The following is a 16,522-nucleotide window of genomic DNA, read 5'->3' on the forward strand; positions in this document are numbered from 1 at the left end:
AGTTGCAGTCAGTATTCCTTTAGAGGGTTTCATTGTCCCAGCCTTAGCCAAAGGGAGCCTTTCAGCTTGGCTCTGAGGCTTTTTGGAAAGACTCTGTTAGTCTTAGCTGGCTTCCTGGCTTCCTTGCTTTTGGGCCCAAGAAGGTATTCTCCGCTCATTTGCGTATTTCCCGTCCCAGATCTGGAATCAACCTTTTCTCCAGGAGCCTGTGTCTTTTCGTAGGGAGTGTGCTCAGGGACCACTGTTGATACTGGAATGTCATTACTTCTGGGCTGTTTCAGTAGGCAGACCTAGGGATCTTTGGAAAGGAAAAAAATTATGATTCATTTTGATATTTCCAATTCAAATTACAGAGTTTAAAAGATTTATTTTTTTGAAATTACTCTTTCTTGGGTGGAAGTAACCCAGTTGTTCACTAAGAGATGAATGGATAAACAAAATGGGGTGTGGGTGTGTATGTGTATATTCAGTCTTAAAAAGAAATGAATTCTGACACATGCTACAACATGGGTGAACCTTGAGGACATTGTTTTCAGTGAAATAAGCCAGTCACAAAAGGACAAATACTGTAAGATTCTACTTACGTGAGGTTCTGTTACTGAACCAGGTTTGTTCGCCCAACACGCAGCAAGCCAAACGCTGAGGCGCTGCAGTTTGTAGCAGAGAAAGAGTTTATTCACGAGACAGCCAAGTGAGGAGATGGGAGAACAAATGTCAGATCTGTCTCCTCGCAGGTGAGGGACTTGAGATATTCACGGGATAAAGAAGTAGGGAAGTCTTAGGTATGGGGAAGTGATTGGAAGTAGGGAAAAGGTGAGGTAATCTGTGTTCTGTGCAGGCGTATCGGGGTACATGCTTCTTCGTGGGATACGTGTTCAAAAATGTAGACACTTAGCATGATCCGAGGGTGGAGGTTTTGGCCCTCTGACATCAGGCGGTCATTCATCAGACATGTGTGCAGGCCCGGTTTTTAGGGTCAGCGGTCCCAACCGGTCTTGGCTGCCTTGCACTGGACAAGAGCTGACTCTAGGTTTCTGGAAAACCGCTTAAGTGCCCATTGATATAGTGACCCATACGTCAGAGGTGTTACCTCTAGGGGACAGTTAGTCATTCAGGCAAGCTTAGTCACTGAGGGCGGGTTCAGGTAGGGGGTTTAACAAGCTGCCCCTTGGCTGCTGCTCTGTAAGACGAGCTCGAGAATTTCTGTTAGTCGCCACTGTTTGTTAACCCTGTGGAGCATGGTTTCAGTTCCTAGAGTAGTCAAGAGCATAGAAAGTGTGGTCCACGCTGGTTGTCAGGGAGCCGTGGTAGGAGGAGAATGGGAAGTTACTGCTCAGAGGATACAGAGTTTCAGTTTTGCAAGATGAAGAGTTCTGGAGATGAATGTGACCTGCTGGGAATGGTTACACAGCACTGTGAAGGTACTAAATTCCAATGAACTGTACACTTGAAAATGGTTAAGATGCTAAGTTTATGTTATGTATTTTATGTTTTCACAAGTAAAAATCTTCTAAGAAGATGAGCCGTGACTCTTAGCTCACCCAATACCAGAAGATGACCTCCAGTTGGAGCGTAGACTTCAAGAGCAAAAGCTATAAAATTCCTGGGAGAAATCATAGGGGAAAATATTCATGACCTTCTCTTAGGCTAAAGTTCTTAGAAAGCTCTTTTATAGGTTGTGCTTTTCAAGATAGAAATTGGGCCACATCAAGATAAAAACTTTTGAACTTCAAAGTTACCATTCAGAAAATGAAAACACAAGTCCCAGACCGGGACTTTAAGTATTTAAAGTCCAGGAGATAGTATTTGCAAATCATGTACCTGATAACAAGGATATATCCAGAATATATGAAGAATGCTTACAACTCAGTAGGAAGACAGACAACCCAATTTAAAACATGGGCAAAGGATTTGAACAGACACTTCACCAAAGAAGATGTATAGATGGCAAGTAAGCACCGGAAAAGATGTTTAACATCATGAGTCACTAGGGAAATAAGATTAATATCATAATGAAGTCCCACTTTATACCCAATGGCTATAACCAAAAAGGCAGACAGTAAGTGTTGACAAGGATGTAGAGAAATTGGAACCACTGTAGACTGCTGGTGGGAATATAAAGTGGTACAGTCGCTTTGTAAAGGTTTTGGCAGTTTCTTTAAAAGGTTAAATATAAACTTACTGTACAGTGCAGCAGTTTTACTTCTAGGAATTTACCCAAGATAAAGGAAGACATGTTCACACAAAGACTTGTATAGTAGCTCAAAACTAAAAAGAATCTAAATGTGGATTAAGTGGTGAACGTATGGACAAAATGGAACACTATTCAGCAATAAAGGAGCAAACCTCTGGTGTGTGCTGTAACAAGAATAAACCTCCAAAGTATTGTGCTGAGCGGAAGAAGCCAGACGCAGTACCTCGTGTGGTCCCAGTCGTGTGAAATGTCCGGAACAGGCAGATCTGTGCACAGGAGCAGAGCAGTGGTTGTCTGGGCGTCGGGGGTGAGCGTGGGCCTCGCCTCCGGAGGAATGTCTGAGGCAGTAGGAACGCTGTAAACCTGCATGAGCGGACTGTTGCTAAACTTTCAATTTATTAAAAATCATTGAAGTTAAAAAAAATTACTCTTTATATAGAAGCATTATTGAGGTATAATTTATATACCATAAAATTTACCCTTTTAAGGTGTGCCTTCAGTCATTTTTAGTATTCACAGAGTTGCCTAAATATCACCGTATCCAATTTCAGAACATTATCATTACTTCCAGAAGAAACCCTGTCCCCATTCACAAGCCACTCTCCATCCCCTCCTTCCCCTATCCCCTTACAGCCATTTAATCTACTTGGTGTGTTCAAGAATTTCCCTATCCTAGACATTTGTGTAAACAGAATCATGTCAGAGGTGGCCCTGTGTATCTGGCTTCTTTCATTTAGCGTAGTGTTTTCAAGGTAGCTTTGTGTTGGTCTCAGCCTGGCAGGAATGATGCTGTGACGCAGAGCGCCTGGGGCGGGGCTCGCCGGGACCCGTGCTGCTTGTGGCAGCCCCACAGACGGTTCCCTGACTGGAGCCAGCGTCATGGCTGGGCCAGCCCTTGTGGTTCTTACTGTGACTGCAAGGCGCATCTCCTCAGCAACCGTCGGGAACTCTGAAAACTTAAGGTTTATTACTCACAGACCCTGCGGGGTACGTGGCACACGGGGGGCCACACAGCAGAGAGACGGAGAGGACGAGACTGTGGACCTGGGGTTCTGCCTTTACTGGGGTCAAGGGGGGTTGAGGTTCTGCCTTTATTATTGGGGTCAAGGGGGGGTTGCAGGTTCATTATTTATTGGTGAATTTAAATAAGGCTGAGAATTCAGGCACTGGAAGGGAAGAGCGGGGTCACTCCAGTGAGCAGTTACCTAGGTCACCCAGGGCTTTCTGGGAGGGGAACGTCAGGTGGGGCGGCCTGACTCCTCATCCCGCCGTGTGGCTGGCAGTGCGCTCATCTAAGATGGATGTCTTTGAAGTGGCGCCTCAGAAATCAGAAGCTTTCAGTACGATCAGGCACTTGCATTACAGTCAAAAGAAGCTAATTGTCAGGTACCTATAGTACAAAGGTTCATAATGTAGTAGCATTTTTTGGTGCTTCATTCCTTCTTATGGCTAAATAACGTGCCTTTGTATGTATAGATCACATATGGTTTATCCCTTCATCCGTTGACGGGTATTTGGCTATTAGGAATCAGGCTGTTAGAGCCATTCGTGTGCAAGCGTCTCTGTGATGTAGGCTTTTAATTCTGTTGAGCGGATACCTAGGACTGGGATCGCCGGGTAATACAGTAATTCTGGGTTTAACACTGAGGAACTGCCAAGCTGGGTCCAAAGTGGCTGCTCCATTTTATATTCCCACCAGCTGTGCGTGAGGGTTAAAAACTTTATTCTTGCAACTTTTTGTCATGTGTTAGATATCTTGGTTCTTAAAAAGAGTGATATAACTGTCATGTCCTATAGCATACGTAAGACGGTTTTAAAACAACAATTTGTTACCATTAACAAGGGTACTAAATGTGGTTCAGTCTGTCTTTGTAGCCCATTTTATCCAAAGAATACACAGTTAAATACCGCATGTTAAGTCAGTTGGTAAAATGGTTGTCCGTTGTAGTTTTGTTTCCAATTGTATAAATAAATGTATTTGTTGACATTTATTTTCAGCGTTAGGGATTGCCCTCCCTCCTCTTTTAGATCATGTGAAATATTTACATGATTCAAAGTAGAAAGTACGTAGTGTCATTCAGACAAGCCTCCATCCCTCCTGCTCTGTTCCTTCCCTCCCTCCCCTGGAGGGAACCATTTTTACAGTTTCTAGTTCATCCTCTCAGTGATTCTTTTGGAACTATAAGCAAACACACATACACACATATCTGACCTGACTCAACGCTAAGCCTTGTCAGGAAGCCTTTTTTCTGCCTCTAGCCCTGTGTTTCCTAGAGTTCAGCATGCCTTGTATCCTAACATGTTTCTCTCAGTTTTACCCCTTGTATTTTGTTGTTATAATAGCTTCTGGAATGAGCATCCTCTGGACCCTTCCCCCTGACTGCCGAGTGCCTTTCTCTCTTCCCTTTTCTCTCCTTCCCCTCTCATTCTCAGAATCTCCTTTCTCTTGTCCCTCTCTTTGCCTGAATCTTTTTTCTCTCACTTGTGCTGATAAATTTGGGCTCCATTTCCAGCAGCTTTCCCTCGCAGTGAAGACCCGTCCTTGTAGAAGGGACGGTTTGCCCATTATTTCTCAGACCTTTGTGTTCCTAGGTGGCCACAGCACTGTTAGCTCACTTAGCGACTTTGGGAACGTCTTTTTTAGTCACCTGCACCTCTGAGCCTGAGAGGCTCAGATTCCCCTCGGGAGGTGCTCTCCTGTCGGGGGTGACTTTGGAGATCGGCAGCATGTGGCCCCCGGTCCCCCGCCCCAGTTCTGCAGTTAGGTCACATCTGCCTGGATCCTAGGTTTGTGAGGAGCCCTGTCACCTGGGTCCATTTGTCTGTCTGTGGACATCTCTGGGCTTCTTCTCTTGCTATTCTGGTAGGCCTCTTTTGTTTTTATTGGGAGATTGAAAGACTACACTGTTCCCCTGATCTCATCCTACTCTCAATGTTTAACAACAAAAATAAGACTCAGTGAGAGAGACGAAGTGAATTGTTCATGGACATCCAGATATTGAGAGAAGAAGCTCTACTGAAACAGACTGTTTCGTCCACAGCCTATTTCTCGTGTGCATCGCCTCCAGCAGGGTCGTTCCCTCCTTACCATCTGGCATCATGTTCTTCTTGAGTGTCTGCCCGAAGTTGTTTAAATCTCTGGGTGGTTGCTGCACTTCCAGGGTTCCTGGGGGCCTGTGCAGAGTCTTGGCGGTGGGGGGTGGCTGTGGTCGTGTGCTGGGTTCCCCATTTCCGTTTCCTCTCACTTGTTCCCCCCCCCCCCACCAGCCGCACTGACCACAGTCTGCAGAGCCCCCAGCCCAGCCTGGGTGAGCGCGTTCACCAGCAAAGGAGACCAAGGTCGGGGCCCAGAGGAAAAGTGCTCGCAAAAGTGAGCTTGCTCTTGGGTCTGCAGGTCCCACCTCTCCAGGAGCGAGACAGCACGCACGATGGCATCAGAAAGCTCCAAGGGGAGGGATCCATCCTGGGTCAAGAGACCCCTGACCAGAGGCCTCTCCCTGGAGGACCCCGGCAGAGGCACAAGAGTCCCGGGACGGAGCAGGTCCTAGAGTGGCTGTTTATTTCCCAGGAGCAGCCGAAAGCGAAGAAGACCTGGGTGAGTTACTGCTTTGTTCATTTCCACTTCTTTTCTTTATTTCTTTTTCATTTTTTTGGTGGGAGAGGGATGGAGGTCCTCAGGTGGGAGGTCGTGTAAGGTCCCTGAGGTCCCTGTTTCCTGGTTTCCCCAGACTCAATTTTCAGCTCCTTTTCCACGCCCCCCCACAAATTTTTTAATGGATATTGTTCTGTTTATATGTGTTTACAAACTGTGTATTGTTTCTGGTGTGAATGCATTTTTAATTTATGTTGGTGGCGTGTACACATGTGTATCCTGCTGTATTGCTTATATTTTTCATTAAGCACCGTCCTCTTGTACGGCCATCAGCAGTGTCTGCGTGTCCACTTGCCTCATGTTCTCTGCCAGCTCTTAATTACTGTTGTTCTTTTTATTTGAGCCATTCTGGTATGGTGGTGTTTCTGTATGGGCTTACTTTGCATTTCCTGCTAGCATGCTTTTTGGACATTTTGTTACCTTTTGTGGGTGTTTTCTGTCTGTTTCTTATTGACTGAAAGGAGTTATTTATTTTCTGGAAGCTTGTTAGAAATGCTGAGTTTCAGGCCGCACCTCAGTCCTGTTATATCAAGACTTCATCTTAACAAGATTCAGTGATTCATGCACATTGAAGTTTAAAGCAAACTTGACACCAAATCCATACTCAGGTTTTACCTGGGGTGCTTCTCTTACCTCCAGTATTTTGTTATGATGGTTTTCAAACGCAGGGCAAAGTTGAAAGGATTTTGCAGTGAACATCTGTATACTCATCACCTTGAATTTACCTTTAACATTTTACTGTACTTGCTTTATCACATGATCCATCTTTCCATCCCTCTGCATCTCTTACCGCATCTTATTTTTGCTGTATTTCTTAATATATTTTAGACATCAGCATGCTTCCCTCTAAATACTTCAGTATGCACAGCATTAACTGTTGTTCAGTATTTGTTTACAAGCTGGGTTTTTTTTCCTGTCTTGCCTTTTCATTCTGTTAATTAATGCTGCCTTTTGATGAACAGCTATTTCTAATTTTAACTTAATTTAGTTTATAAATTTTTTCTTTTATTACTGGTGTTTTTTGTGTCCAATCTAAGAACTTTTTTGTTATCCAAAGCTCATGAGGACAGTTTTCATTGTTCACATTTACCTTTCACATGTAGATTCACAATACATCTAGAATTAATATTTATGTTTAGTGTGAGTAGGAGTCAAGCTTTATTTTTTTCATCAAGTTGCCTAATTGCCCCAGTGCCACTGAAGTGATTGACCCTCTACCTATGGCTCTGCGGTGCCACCTTGTCATATATCAGGCGTCCATAAATATAGTTTGGTTTCACAACTCTTTATTCTGTTCCATTGGCCTACTTTTCTATCCTTATGCCAGTTTCACGCTATCTTGATTTATAATAAGTCTTGATATCTGGATGCTTCCAGTTTTGGGTGATTATGAATGCTATCAACATTCACATGTGGGTTTTTGTGTGGACATGAGTTTTCAGATCAGTTGGGTAAATACCTAGGAGCATGATTGCTGGATTGTATGGCGATTCTATGTTTAGCTTTTTAAGAGACTGTCTTCCAGAGTGCCTTGCAGTTTTGCATTCCCACTTGCAGTGAATGAGCGTCCCTGTTCCTCATCCTGACCAGTTCTAGGTATTGTCAGGTTGTTAAAAATTTTGCCATTCTAATAGATGTGAGGTGATATTTTACTGTGGTTTTAAGTTGCATTTCCCTAATGGCTAGCTAGTGTTATTGAGTATATTTCTATATGTGTTTTATTCTTTCTGTATCTTTGGTGAAGTATCTGTTTTCTTGTCATTGATTTTTTTTTAATTTAATATTAAAAAAAATTTTTTATTGGAGTATAGTTGATTTACAATGTTGTGTTAGTATCAGGTGTACAGCAAAGTGAATCAGTTATACATATATCTACTTTTTTAATTTAATTTTTTTTTTTAAGGTTTTTTTTTTGATGTGGACCATTTTTTTTTAAAGTCTGTTGAATTTGTTACAATATTGCTTCTGTTTTATGTTTTGGTTTTTTTTTTTTTTTGGCCCTAGGCATGTGGGATCTTAGCTCCCCAACCGGGGATTGAACCCGCACCCCCTGCATTAGAAGGTGAAGTCTTAACCACTGGACCCCCAGGGAAGTCCCGCCATTCTTTTTTAGATTCTTTTCACATATAGGCCACTACAGAGTATTAAGTAGAGTTCCCTGTGCAGTAGGTTCTTATTAGTTATCTATTTTATATATACTAGTGTGTATATGTCAATCCCAATCTCCCAGTTTATCCTTCCTCCCATCCCCTGGTACCATAAGTTTATTTTCTACATCTGTGACTCTGTCTCTGTTTTGTAGATAAGTTCATTACTACCATTTTTTTAGATTCCATATATAAGCAATATCATATGACATTTGTCTTTCTTGCTTCACTGAGTATGACAATCTCTGGGTCCATCCATGTTGCTGCAAATGGCATTATTTTGTTCTTTTTTATGGCTGAGTAATATTCCATTGTATATATGTACCGCATCATTTAAAAAAAATTTTTTTTTATTCTTTAACTTATTTTGTCTTGAGAGGGCAGAAGCCAAACTTACTGAGTTTGATGGGCATGACATTAAGATATTACATACGGCTCTTCAGGATTTGGGGCTACAAAATCATGCTTTCTTATTCTTTTTTTTTTTTTGATATCTTTATTGAAGTATAATTGCTTTACAGTGTTGTGTTAGTTTCTGCTGTATAACAAAGTGAATCAGCTATATGTATACATATATCCCCATATCCCCTCCCTCTTGAGCCTCCCTCCCACCCTCCCTATCCCACCCATCTAGGTTGTCACAAAACATTGAGCTGATCTCCCTGTGCTATGTAGCAGCTTCCCACTAGCCATCCATTTTACATTTGGTAGTGTATATATGTCAGTGCTACTCTCTCACTTCATCCCAGCTCCCCCTTACCCCCGCTGCGTCCTCAAGTCCGTTCTCTGTCTGCGTCTTTATTCCTGCCCTGCCACTAGGTTCATCGATACCATTTTTTAAGATTCCATATATGTGTGTTAGCATGCGGTATTTGTTTTTCTCTTTCTGACTTACTTAACTCTGTATAACAGTCTCTAGGTCCATCCACCTCACTGCAAATAACTCAATTTGTTCCTTTTTTGGCCAAGTAATATTCCATTGTATATATGTGCCACATCTTCTTTATCCATTCATCTGTCAGTAGACATTTAGGTTGCTTCCATGTCCTGGCTATTGTTAAGTAGTGCTGTAGTGAACATTGTGGTACATATGTCTTTTTGAATTATGGTTTTCTCAGGGTATATGCCCAGTAGTGGGATTGCTGGGTCATATGGTAGTTCTGTTTTTAGTTTTTTAAGGAACCTCCATAGTGTTCTCCATAGTGGCTGTATCAATTTACATTCCCACCAACAGTGCAGGAGGGTTCCCTTTTCTCCACACCCTCTTGAGCATTTATTGTTTGTAGATTTTTTGATGATGGCCATTCTGACCAGTGTGAGGTGATACGTCATTGTGGTTTTGATTTGCATTTCTCTAATGATTAGTGATGTTGAGTATCTTTTCATGTGTTTGATGGCAATCTGTATGTCTTCTTTGGAGAAATGTCTGTTTAGGTCTTCTGCCCATTTTTGGATTGGGTTGTTTGTTTTTTTGATATTGAGCTGCATGAGCTGCTTGTATATTTTGGAGACTAATCCTTTGTCAGTTGCTTTGTTTGCAGATATTTTCTCCCATTCTGAGGGTTGTCTTTTCGTCTTGTTTACGGTTTCCTTTGCTGTGCAAAAGCTTTTAAGTTTCATTAGGTCCCATTTGTTTATTTTTGTTCTTATTTCCATTACTCTAGGAGGTGGGTCAAAAAGGATCTTGCTGTGATTTATGTCATAGAGGTACCACACCTCCTTTATCCATTCCTCTGTTGATGGACACATAGGTTGCTTCCATGTCCTGGCTATTGTAAATAGTGCTGCAGTGAACATTAGGGTGCGTGTATCTTTTCAAATTGTGGTTTTCTCTGGGTATATGCCTAGGAGTGGGATTGCTGGGTCATATGGTAGTTCTATTTTTAGTTTTTTAAGGAACCTCCATACTGTTCTCCATAGTGGTTGTACCAATTTCCATTCCCACCAACAGTGTAGGAGGGTTCCCTTTTCTCCACATCTTCTCCAGCATTTATTGTTTATAGATTTTTTGATGATGGCCATTCTGTGACTGGTGGGAGGTGATACCTCATTGCAGTTTTGATTTGTATTCTCTAGTAATTAGTGATGTTGAGCATCTTTTCATGTGCTTTTTGGCCATCTGTTGTCATGGATTTTTAAGAATTCTGTGTTATTCTAGATTTAAATCCTTTATAAGAAAAGTGATTTTCAGATATTTTCTCCCAGTCTCTGGTTTGTGTTTTCATTTCCATGACACCAACTTTCACAGAGCAAAATGTTTTAATTTTGATAAAGTTTATTTTCTGAATTTTAATTTTTTAAAATGGGTTTTGCTTTTGGTGTCATATCTAAAATTTCATTGCCCAAACAAAAGTGCACAGATTAAAAATTTTTTTTCTCTGGAATTTGTAAAGTTTTAGCTTTCACATTTAAGTCTGTGATCCATTTTTAGTTAATTTTTGTATAGAGTGTGGGGTATGTGTTGAGGTTCATTTTTTATGTGTATGGATGTGCAAGGGTTCCAGCACCATTTGTTGAAAAGGTGATCCTTTCTCCATTGAATTGCTTTTGTGTGTTTATGAAAAAAAGAATTTTTTTTTTCAAGAGAGTGTTTATGTGGGTCTATTTCTAGGCTCTCTTTTGTGTTCCGTTGATTTTTGTGTCTAATCTTTTACCGGCATCATGCTATCTTGCTTTTATAGGAAGTCTTAAAGTGGGCTAGTGGGAGTGCTGCACCTTTGTTCTTCAGAATTGTTTTGGCTGTTCTAGTTTTTTGCCTTTCCGTATTAATTATAGAAGAGCTTGTGGATAGCTACAAAAAAACTTGTTAGGACTTTGATTGGAATTACAGTGAATCCATGAGTCAAATTAGGGAAAATTTACATCTTAACAATACTGAGTTTTCCAATCCATGAACACCCTATATTGTTCCATGTTTTAGATCTTTGATTTTTTAAACCACTGTTTGTATTTTGGAGCATACGTATTTCTGCACACATATTTTCTTTTATCATCTTAACCATTTTAAGTGACAATTCAGTGGTATTAAATACATTCATAACACTGGCAATCATAACCACCATATCTGTCTCCACAATGCTCTTCCTCTTGAAAAACTGAAGCTCTATACCATTAAACAATAACTCCCCCACCCCCCCCATAACCCCTGGCAAGCACCATTCTACTTTCCATCTCTATGATTTTGACTACGCTAGTTACCTCATATAAGTGGAGTCATACAGTAATTGTCTTTTTGTGACTGGCTTATCTCCCTTGACATAATGTTCACAAGGTTCATCCTTGTTATAGCATACTGCAGAACTTTCTTCCTTTTTAAAGCTGAATAATAATTTGTTGTATGTATATACTTCATTTTGCTTATCCATTCATCCATCCATGGACACTTGGATTGCTTTCACGTTTTAGCTACTGTGAATATTAATGCTGCTGTGAACATGGATGTAGAAATATCTCTTTAAGACCCTGCTTTCACTTCCTTTGGGGATATACCCAGAGATGAAATTGCTGGACCATATGGTAATAATAATTTTTAATTTTTTGAGGAGCCACCAAACTGTTTTTCACAGCAGCTACACCATGTTGTATCCCCACCAGCAGTGTACAAGCATTCCAGTTATTCCACATCCTTGCCAACCCTTGTTATTTTCATGGTTTTTGATAGCCATCCTAATGAGTGTGAGCGGACTCTCATAGGTTTTTTTTTTTAATTAATTAATTAATTAATTTGGCTGTGTTGGGTCTTCGCTGCTGCATGGGCTTTCTCTAGTTGTGACGAGCTGGGGCCACTCCTCGTTTCAGTGTATGGGCGTCTCACTGTGGTGGCCTCTCTCGTTGCAGAGCATGGGCTCTAGGCATGCGGGCTTCAGTAATTGTGGCACACGGGCTCAGTAGTTGTGGTTCCTGGGCTCTAGAGCACAGGCTCAGTAGTGGTGGTGCACAGGCTTAGTTGCTCCATGGCATGTGGGATCTTCCTGACCCAGGGCTCGAACCTGTGTCCCCTGCATTGGCAGGCGGATTCTTAACCACTGCGCCACCAGGGAAGTCCCTCATTGTAGTTTTGATTTGCATTTTTGTTATGATGAGTGATGTTCAGCATCTTCATGTGCTTATTGGCCATTTGTATATCTTCTTTGGGGAAATGTCTATTCAAATCCTTTGATTACTTTTGAATAGGTTGTTTTTTGTTGTTGAGTTTTAGTTCTTTATATATTCTAGATATTAATCCCTTATAAGGTATATGACTTGCAGATATTTTCTCCCATTTTGGGAGTTGCCTTTTTACTATGTTGATGTTGTGTTTTGACACAAAAAATTTTTTAATTTTCATGAAGTCCAATTGGTTGGTTTTTTCTTTTGTTGCTTGTACCTTTTGTGTCATTTTCAAGAAATCATTGCCAAATCTAACATTGTGAAGCTTTTGCCCTATGTTTTCTTCTAAGGGTTTATATAGTTTTAGGTCTTACATTTAGGTCTTTGATCCATTCTGAGTTAATTTTTATATAATGTTAGATGAGGGTCCAACTTCATTTTTTTCATGTGGATATCCAGTTTTCCCAGTAGTATTTGTTGGAAAGACTTTCCCCATAAATGGTCTTGGAACCATTGTCAAAAATCATTTGACCATATATGCAGGGGTTTATTTCTGGACTCTGTTCTATTCCATTGTCACCTTTATGCCAATACCACATTGTTTTGATTAATGTAGCTTTGTAGTAAGTTTTTTAAAAAATATTTATTTATTTATTTGGCTGCATTGGATCTTAGTTGCGGCATGCAGGATCTTCGTTGTGACATACAGGATCTTTTTGTTGTGGCATGCAGTCTTCTCCAGTTGCGGTGTACAGGCTTCTCTCTAGTTGTGGTGTGTGGGCTCCAGAGTGTGCAGGCTCAGTAGTTGTGGTGTGCTGGCCTTGTTGCCCTGCAGCATGTGGGATCTTAGTTCCCTGACCAGGGATCGAACCCGCATCCCCTGCATTGGAAGGAGGATTCTTAACCACTGCACTGCCAGGGAAGTCCCGTGTAGTAAGTTTTGAAATCAGGAAGTATGAGTCCTCCAGCTTTGTTCTTTTTCAAGATTGTTTTGGCTATTCAGGGTCCCTTGAGCTTCCATATGCATTTTAGGGTGGGTTTTTCTATTTTTGCAAAAAACATCATTGGAATTTTATTAGCAATTGCATTGAATATGTAGATCACTTTGGGTAGTGTTAACATTTTAATATTAAGGAACATAGGGTATGTTTCTATTTATTTATGTGCTCTTTAATTTCTTTCAGCAAGATTTTCAGTTTTCATTCTACAAGTCATTTATCTCCTAGGTTCAGTTATTACTTTTTGATGATTCTATAAATGGAATCATTTTCATAATTTGTTTTTCAGATTGATCATTGTTAGTGTATAGAAATGCACCTGATTTTGGTGTGTGACTTTGTATCCTGTTATTTGCTGAATTCATTTGTTCTAACTAGGTTTTGTGTGTGTGTGTGTGTGTGTGTGTGTATGTATGTGTGTGGAATCTAAGATTTTCTATATAATATAGGAAGATATTGTCCATGAACAGAGATAATTTTACTCCTTTTCTAATTTAGATGCCTTTTATTTCTTTTTCTTGTCCAATGGCTTTGGCAAGAACTTGAAGCACTATGTTGAATAGAAGTGGAGAAAGAAGGCATTCCTTTTTTTAAAAAAAAAGTTATTTATTTATTTGGCTGCATTGGGTCTTAGTTGCAGCACGTGGGATCTTTCATTGTGGCGCGCAGGCTTCTCTCTAGTTGTGGTGCGTGGACTCTAGAGTGCATGGGCTTAGTTGCCTTGTGGCATGCGGGATCTTAGTTCCCTGAACAGGGATTGAACCCATGTCTCCTGCATTGGAAGGCAGATTCTTAACCACTGGACCACCAGGGAAGTCTAGAAAGCAGGCATTCTTGCCTCATTCCTGATCTTAGAAGAAAAGCTTTTAGTCTTTCATCATTGAGTATGATGTTCACTATGGGTTTTTAAGATGTGGGTTTTATTATGTTGAGGTACTTTCCTTCTATTTCTACTTTGTTGAGTGTTTTTATCATGAAAGAGTGTTGAATTTTGTCACATGCTTCAATTGAGATAATCTGCATTGAGATAATCATTTTTTTAACTTCATTCTGTTAGTGTGATGTATTGCATTGAGCAGTTTTCAAATGTTGAACCATCCTTGCATTCCAAGAATAAATCCCATTGGTCATGGTGTATGATCTTTTTAATAAGCTGCTGAATTTGATTTGCTATTATTTTGAAGATTTTTGCATCTATGTTCATGAGGAATATTAGTTTGTAGTTTTCTTACAGTGGCTTTGTCTGGATTTGGTATCAGAGCCTTAGGAAGTGTTCCCTCCTCTTTAGGTTTTTGGAAAAGCTTGAGAAAGATTGATGTTATTACTTCTTTAAATATTTGTTAAAATTCACCAGTGAAGCCTGGGCTTTTCTTCTTTGGGGGGAGATTTTTGATTACAGACCCAATCTCCTTACTAGTTATAGATCTATTCATATTTCCTATTTCTTTGTGATTTGATCTTGATAGAAACACAAATGGAATTCATTCCTTTCAACTAAGTTATCCAATTTGTTGGCATACAATTGTTTATAGTACTTTCCAATAATCATTTTTATTTTTGTAGAATCAGTACTAATTTCCCCACTTTCATTCTTGATTTTAGTAATTCTAGTCTTCTCTTTTTTTTTCCTCAGTCTAGCTACCTGAAGGTTTATCAAATTTTGTTGATCTTTTCAAAGAACTAAGCTCTGGTTTCATTGATTTTTTTTTCCTATTGTTTTTCTAGTTTCTATTTTATTTGTATTCTAATCTTATTTCCTTCTTTTTGCTACCTTTGTGTTTAATTTGTTCTTTTTCTGTTTCCTTAAGTTGTAAAGTTAGATTATTGATTTGAGATATTTCTTGTTTTAAATGTGTTTTTAACTGTAAAATTTCCTCTTAACACTGCTTTTACTGCATCCCAACAACTTTATGCTGTGTTTTGTTTTCATTCATGTCTAAGTATTTACTAATTTCCCTTTTGATTTGTTTGATACATTGGTTGTTTAAGACCATATTGTTTAATTCCCACAAATTTGTGAATTTTCCTTTTTTTCTGCTGCTTTTAGTGATTTTTAACTTCATCCTGTGTGGTCAGAGAAGATACTTTGTATGATATTTATCTTTTAAATCTATTGAGATTTAATTTGTGGCCTAACATATGGTCTGTCCTGGAAAATGTCTCATGTGTACTTGAGAAGAATGTGTATTTTGTTCTTGGGTAGAATATTCTGTATATGTCTGTTAGAGTTAGTTTATTTAAATTCTGTTTCCTTACTTATTTTCTTTCTGATTGTTCTATCCATTATTGGGAGTGGGATATTGAAGTTTCCAACTATTATTATAAAACTATTTCTCCCTTTAATTATGTCAGTTTTTGTTTCATATATTTTGATGATCTGTTATTAGGTATAACTGTTTATAATTGTCTATCTTCTAGCTGTACTGAAACTTTAATAATATGTAATTTCCTTCTTTGTCTCTTATAACCTTTTTGATTTGTCTGATGTTAGTATAGCCACCCCTGCTCTACTTCGGTTACTACTTGCATGGAATATCTTTATCCATCTTTTTACTTTTGATCTGTTTGTGTCTTTGGATCTAAAGTGAGTTTCTTATAGACAGCATATTTGAGTCATGTTTCTTAATCCATTTTGCCAAACTGTCTTTTCACTGGAGAGTTTTATTGATATACACTTACAGTAATTACTCATAAGGAGGGATTTATTTCTGTCATTTTGCTATTTTCTATATATCTTATTGCTTTTTGGTCCTTCAGTTCCTGCAGTCACTGTCTTTTGTGATTAGTTGAATTTTTGTAGTGAAATGTCTAAATTCCTTTCTCATTTGCTTTTTGTGTAAGTTTTATAACTATTTTCTTTGTGGTTGTCATGGGATTACATTTAACTTCCTAAAGTTATAGCATTCTGATTTGAATTTATACCAGCTTAACTTCAATAACATACAAACACTATGCTCCTTTACAGCTCTGTCCCACCCCTTTTGATTGCTGATGTCACAGAATTACATCTTTATACATTGTGTGCCCCGAAATGTAAACTAATAACTATTTCAAATGCATTTGTCTCTTATAATTATGTAGAGAATGAAATGTAGAGGCACAAATATACTACCATTATAATTGCCCAGATATTTACCTTTATTCAGATCTTTATTTCTTCAAACAGCTTCAAGATATTGTCTAGTGTTCTTTAATTTCACGTGCATGACTCCCTTGAGCATCTCTTGCCAAGCAGGTCTAGTGGTAGCAAACTACCTTTTGTTCTTCTGGGAATGTCTTCATTTCTACCTCACTTATTTATTTATTTATTTATTTATTTTTGGCTGCATTGGGTCTTCGTTGATACATGTGGGCTTTCTCTAGTTGTGGCGAGTGGGGGCTACTCTTCATTGCAGTGCCCATGCTTCTCATTGCGGTGGCTTCTCTTGTTGCAGGGCATGGG

The 16,522-nt window shown here is 39.5% G+C and overlaps 1 protein-coding gene across 12 annotated transcripts in view; it reads left to right on the forward strand.

The window, feature by feature from the left end:
- ZNF268 (zinc finger protein 268) overlaps positions 1–16,522 on the forward strand; it is a 48,126-nt gene that overhangs the window by 8,575 nt on the left and 23,029 nt on the right. For 11 of the 12 annotated variants that reach the window (XR_014234358.1, XR_014234359.1, XM_082355088.1 and 8 more), the window contains one exon: positions 5,589–5,789. The exons of the other annotated variant lie outside the window; for it this stretch is intronic. Coding sequence is in view for 9 of the 11 variants with exons in the window: in XM_082355088.1 (XP_082211214.1) it covers positions 5,589–5,789 (201 nt within the window). In the remaining 2 variants the exon portion in view is untranslated. The remainder of the gene's footprint in view (positions 1–5,588; positions 5,790–16,522) is intronic. 12 annotated transcript variants of the gene reach the window in all.

The sequence above is a fragment of the Balaenoptera borealis genome (assembly GCF_965194805.1).
Source record: "Balaenoptera borealis genome assembly, chromosome: 14".
Classification (NCBI taxonomy): domain Eukaryota; kingdom Metazoa; phylum Chordata; class Mammalia; order Artiodactyla; family Balaenopteridae; genus Balaenoptera; species Balaenoptera borealis.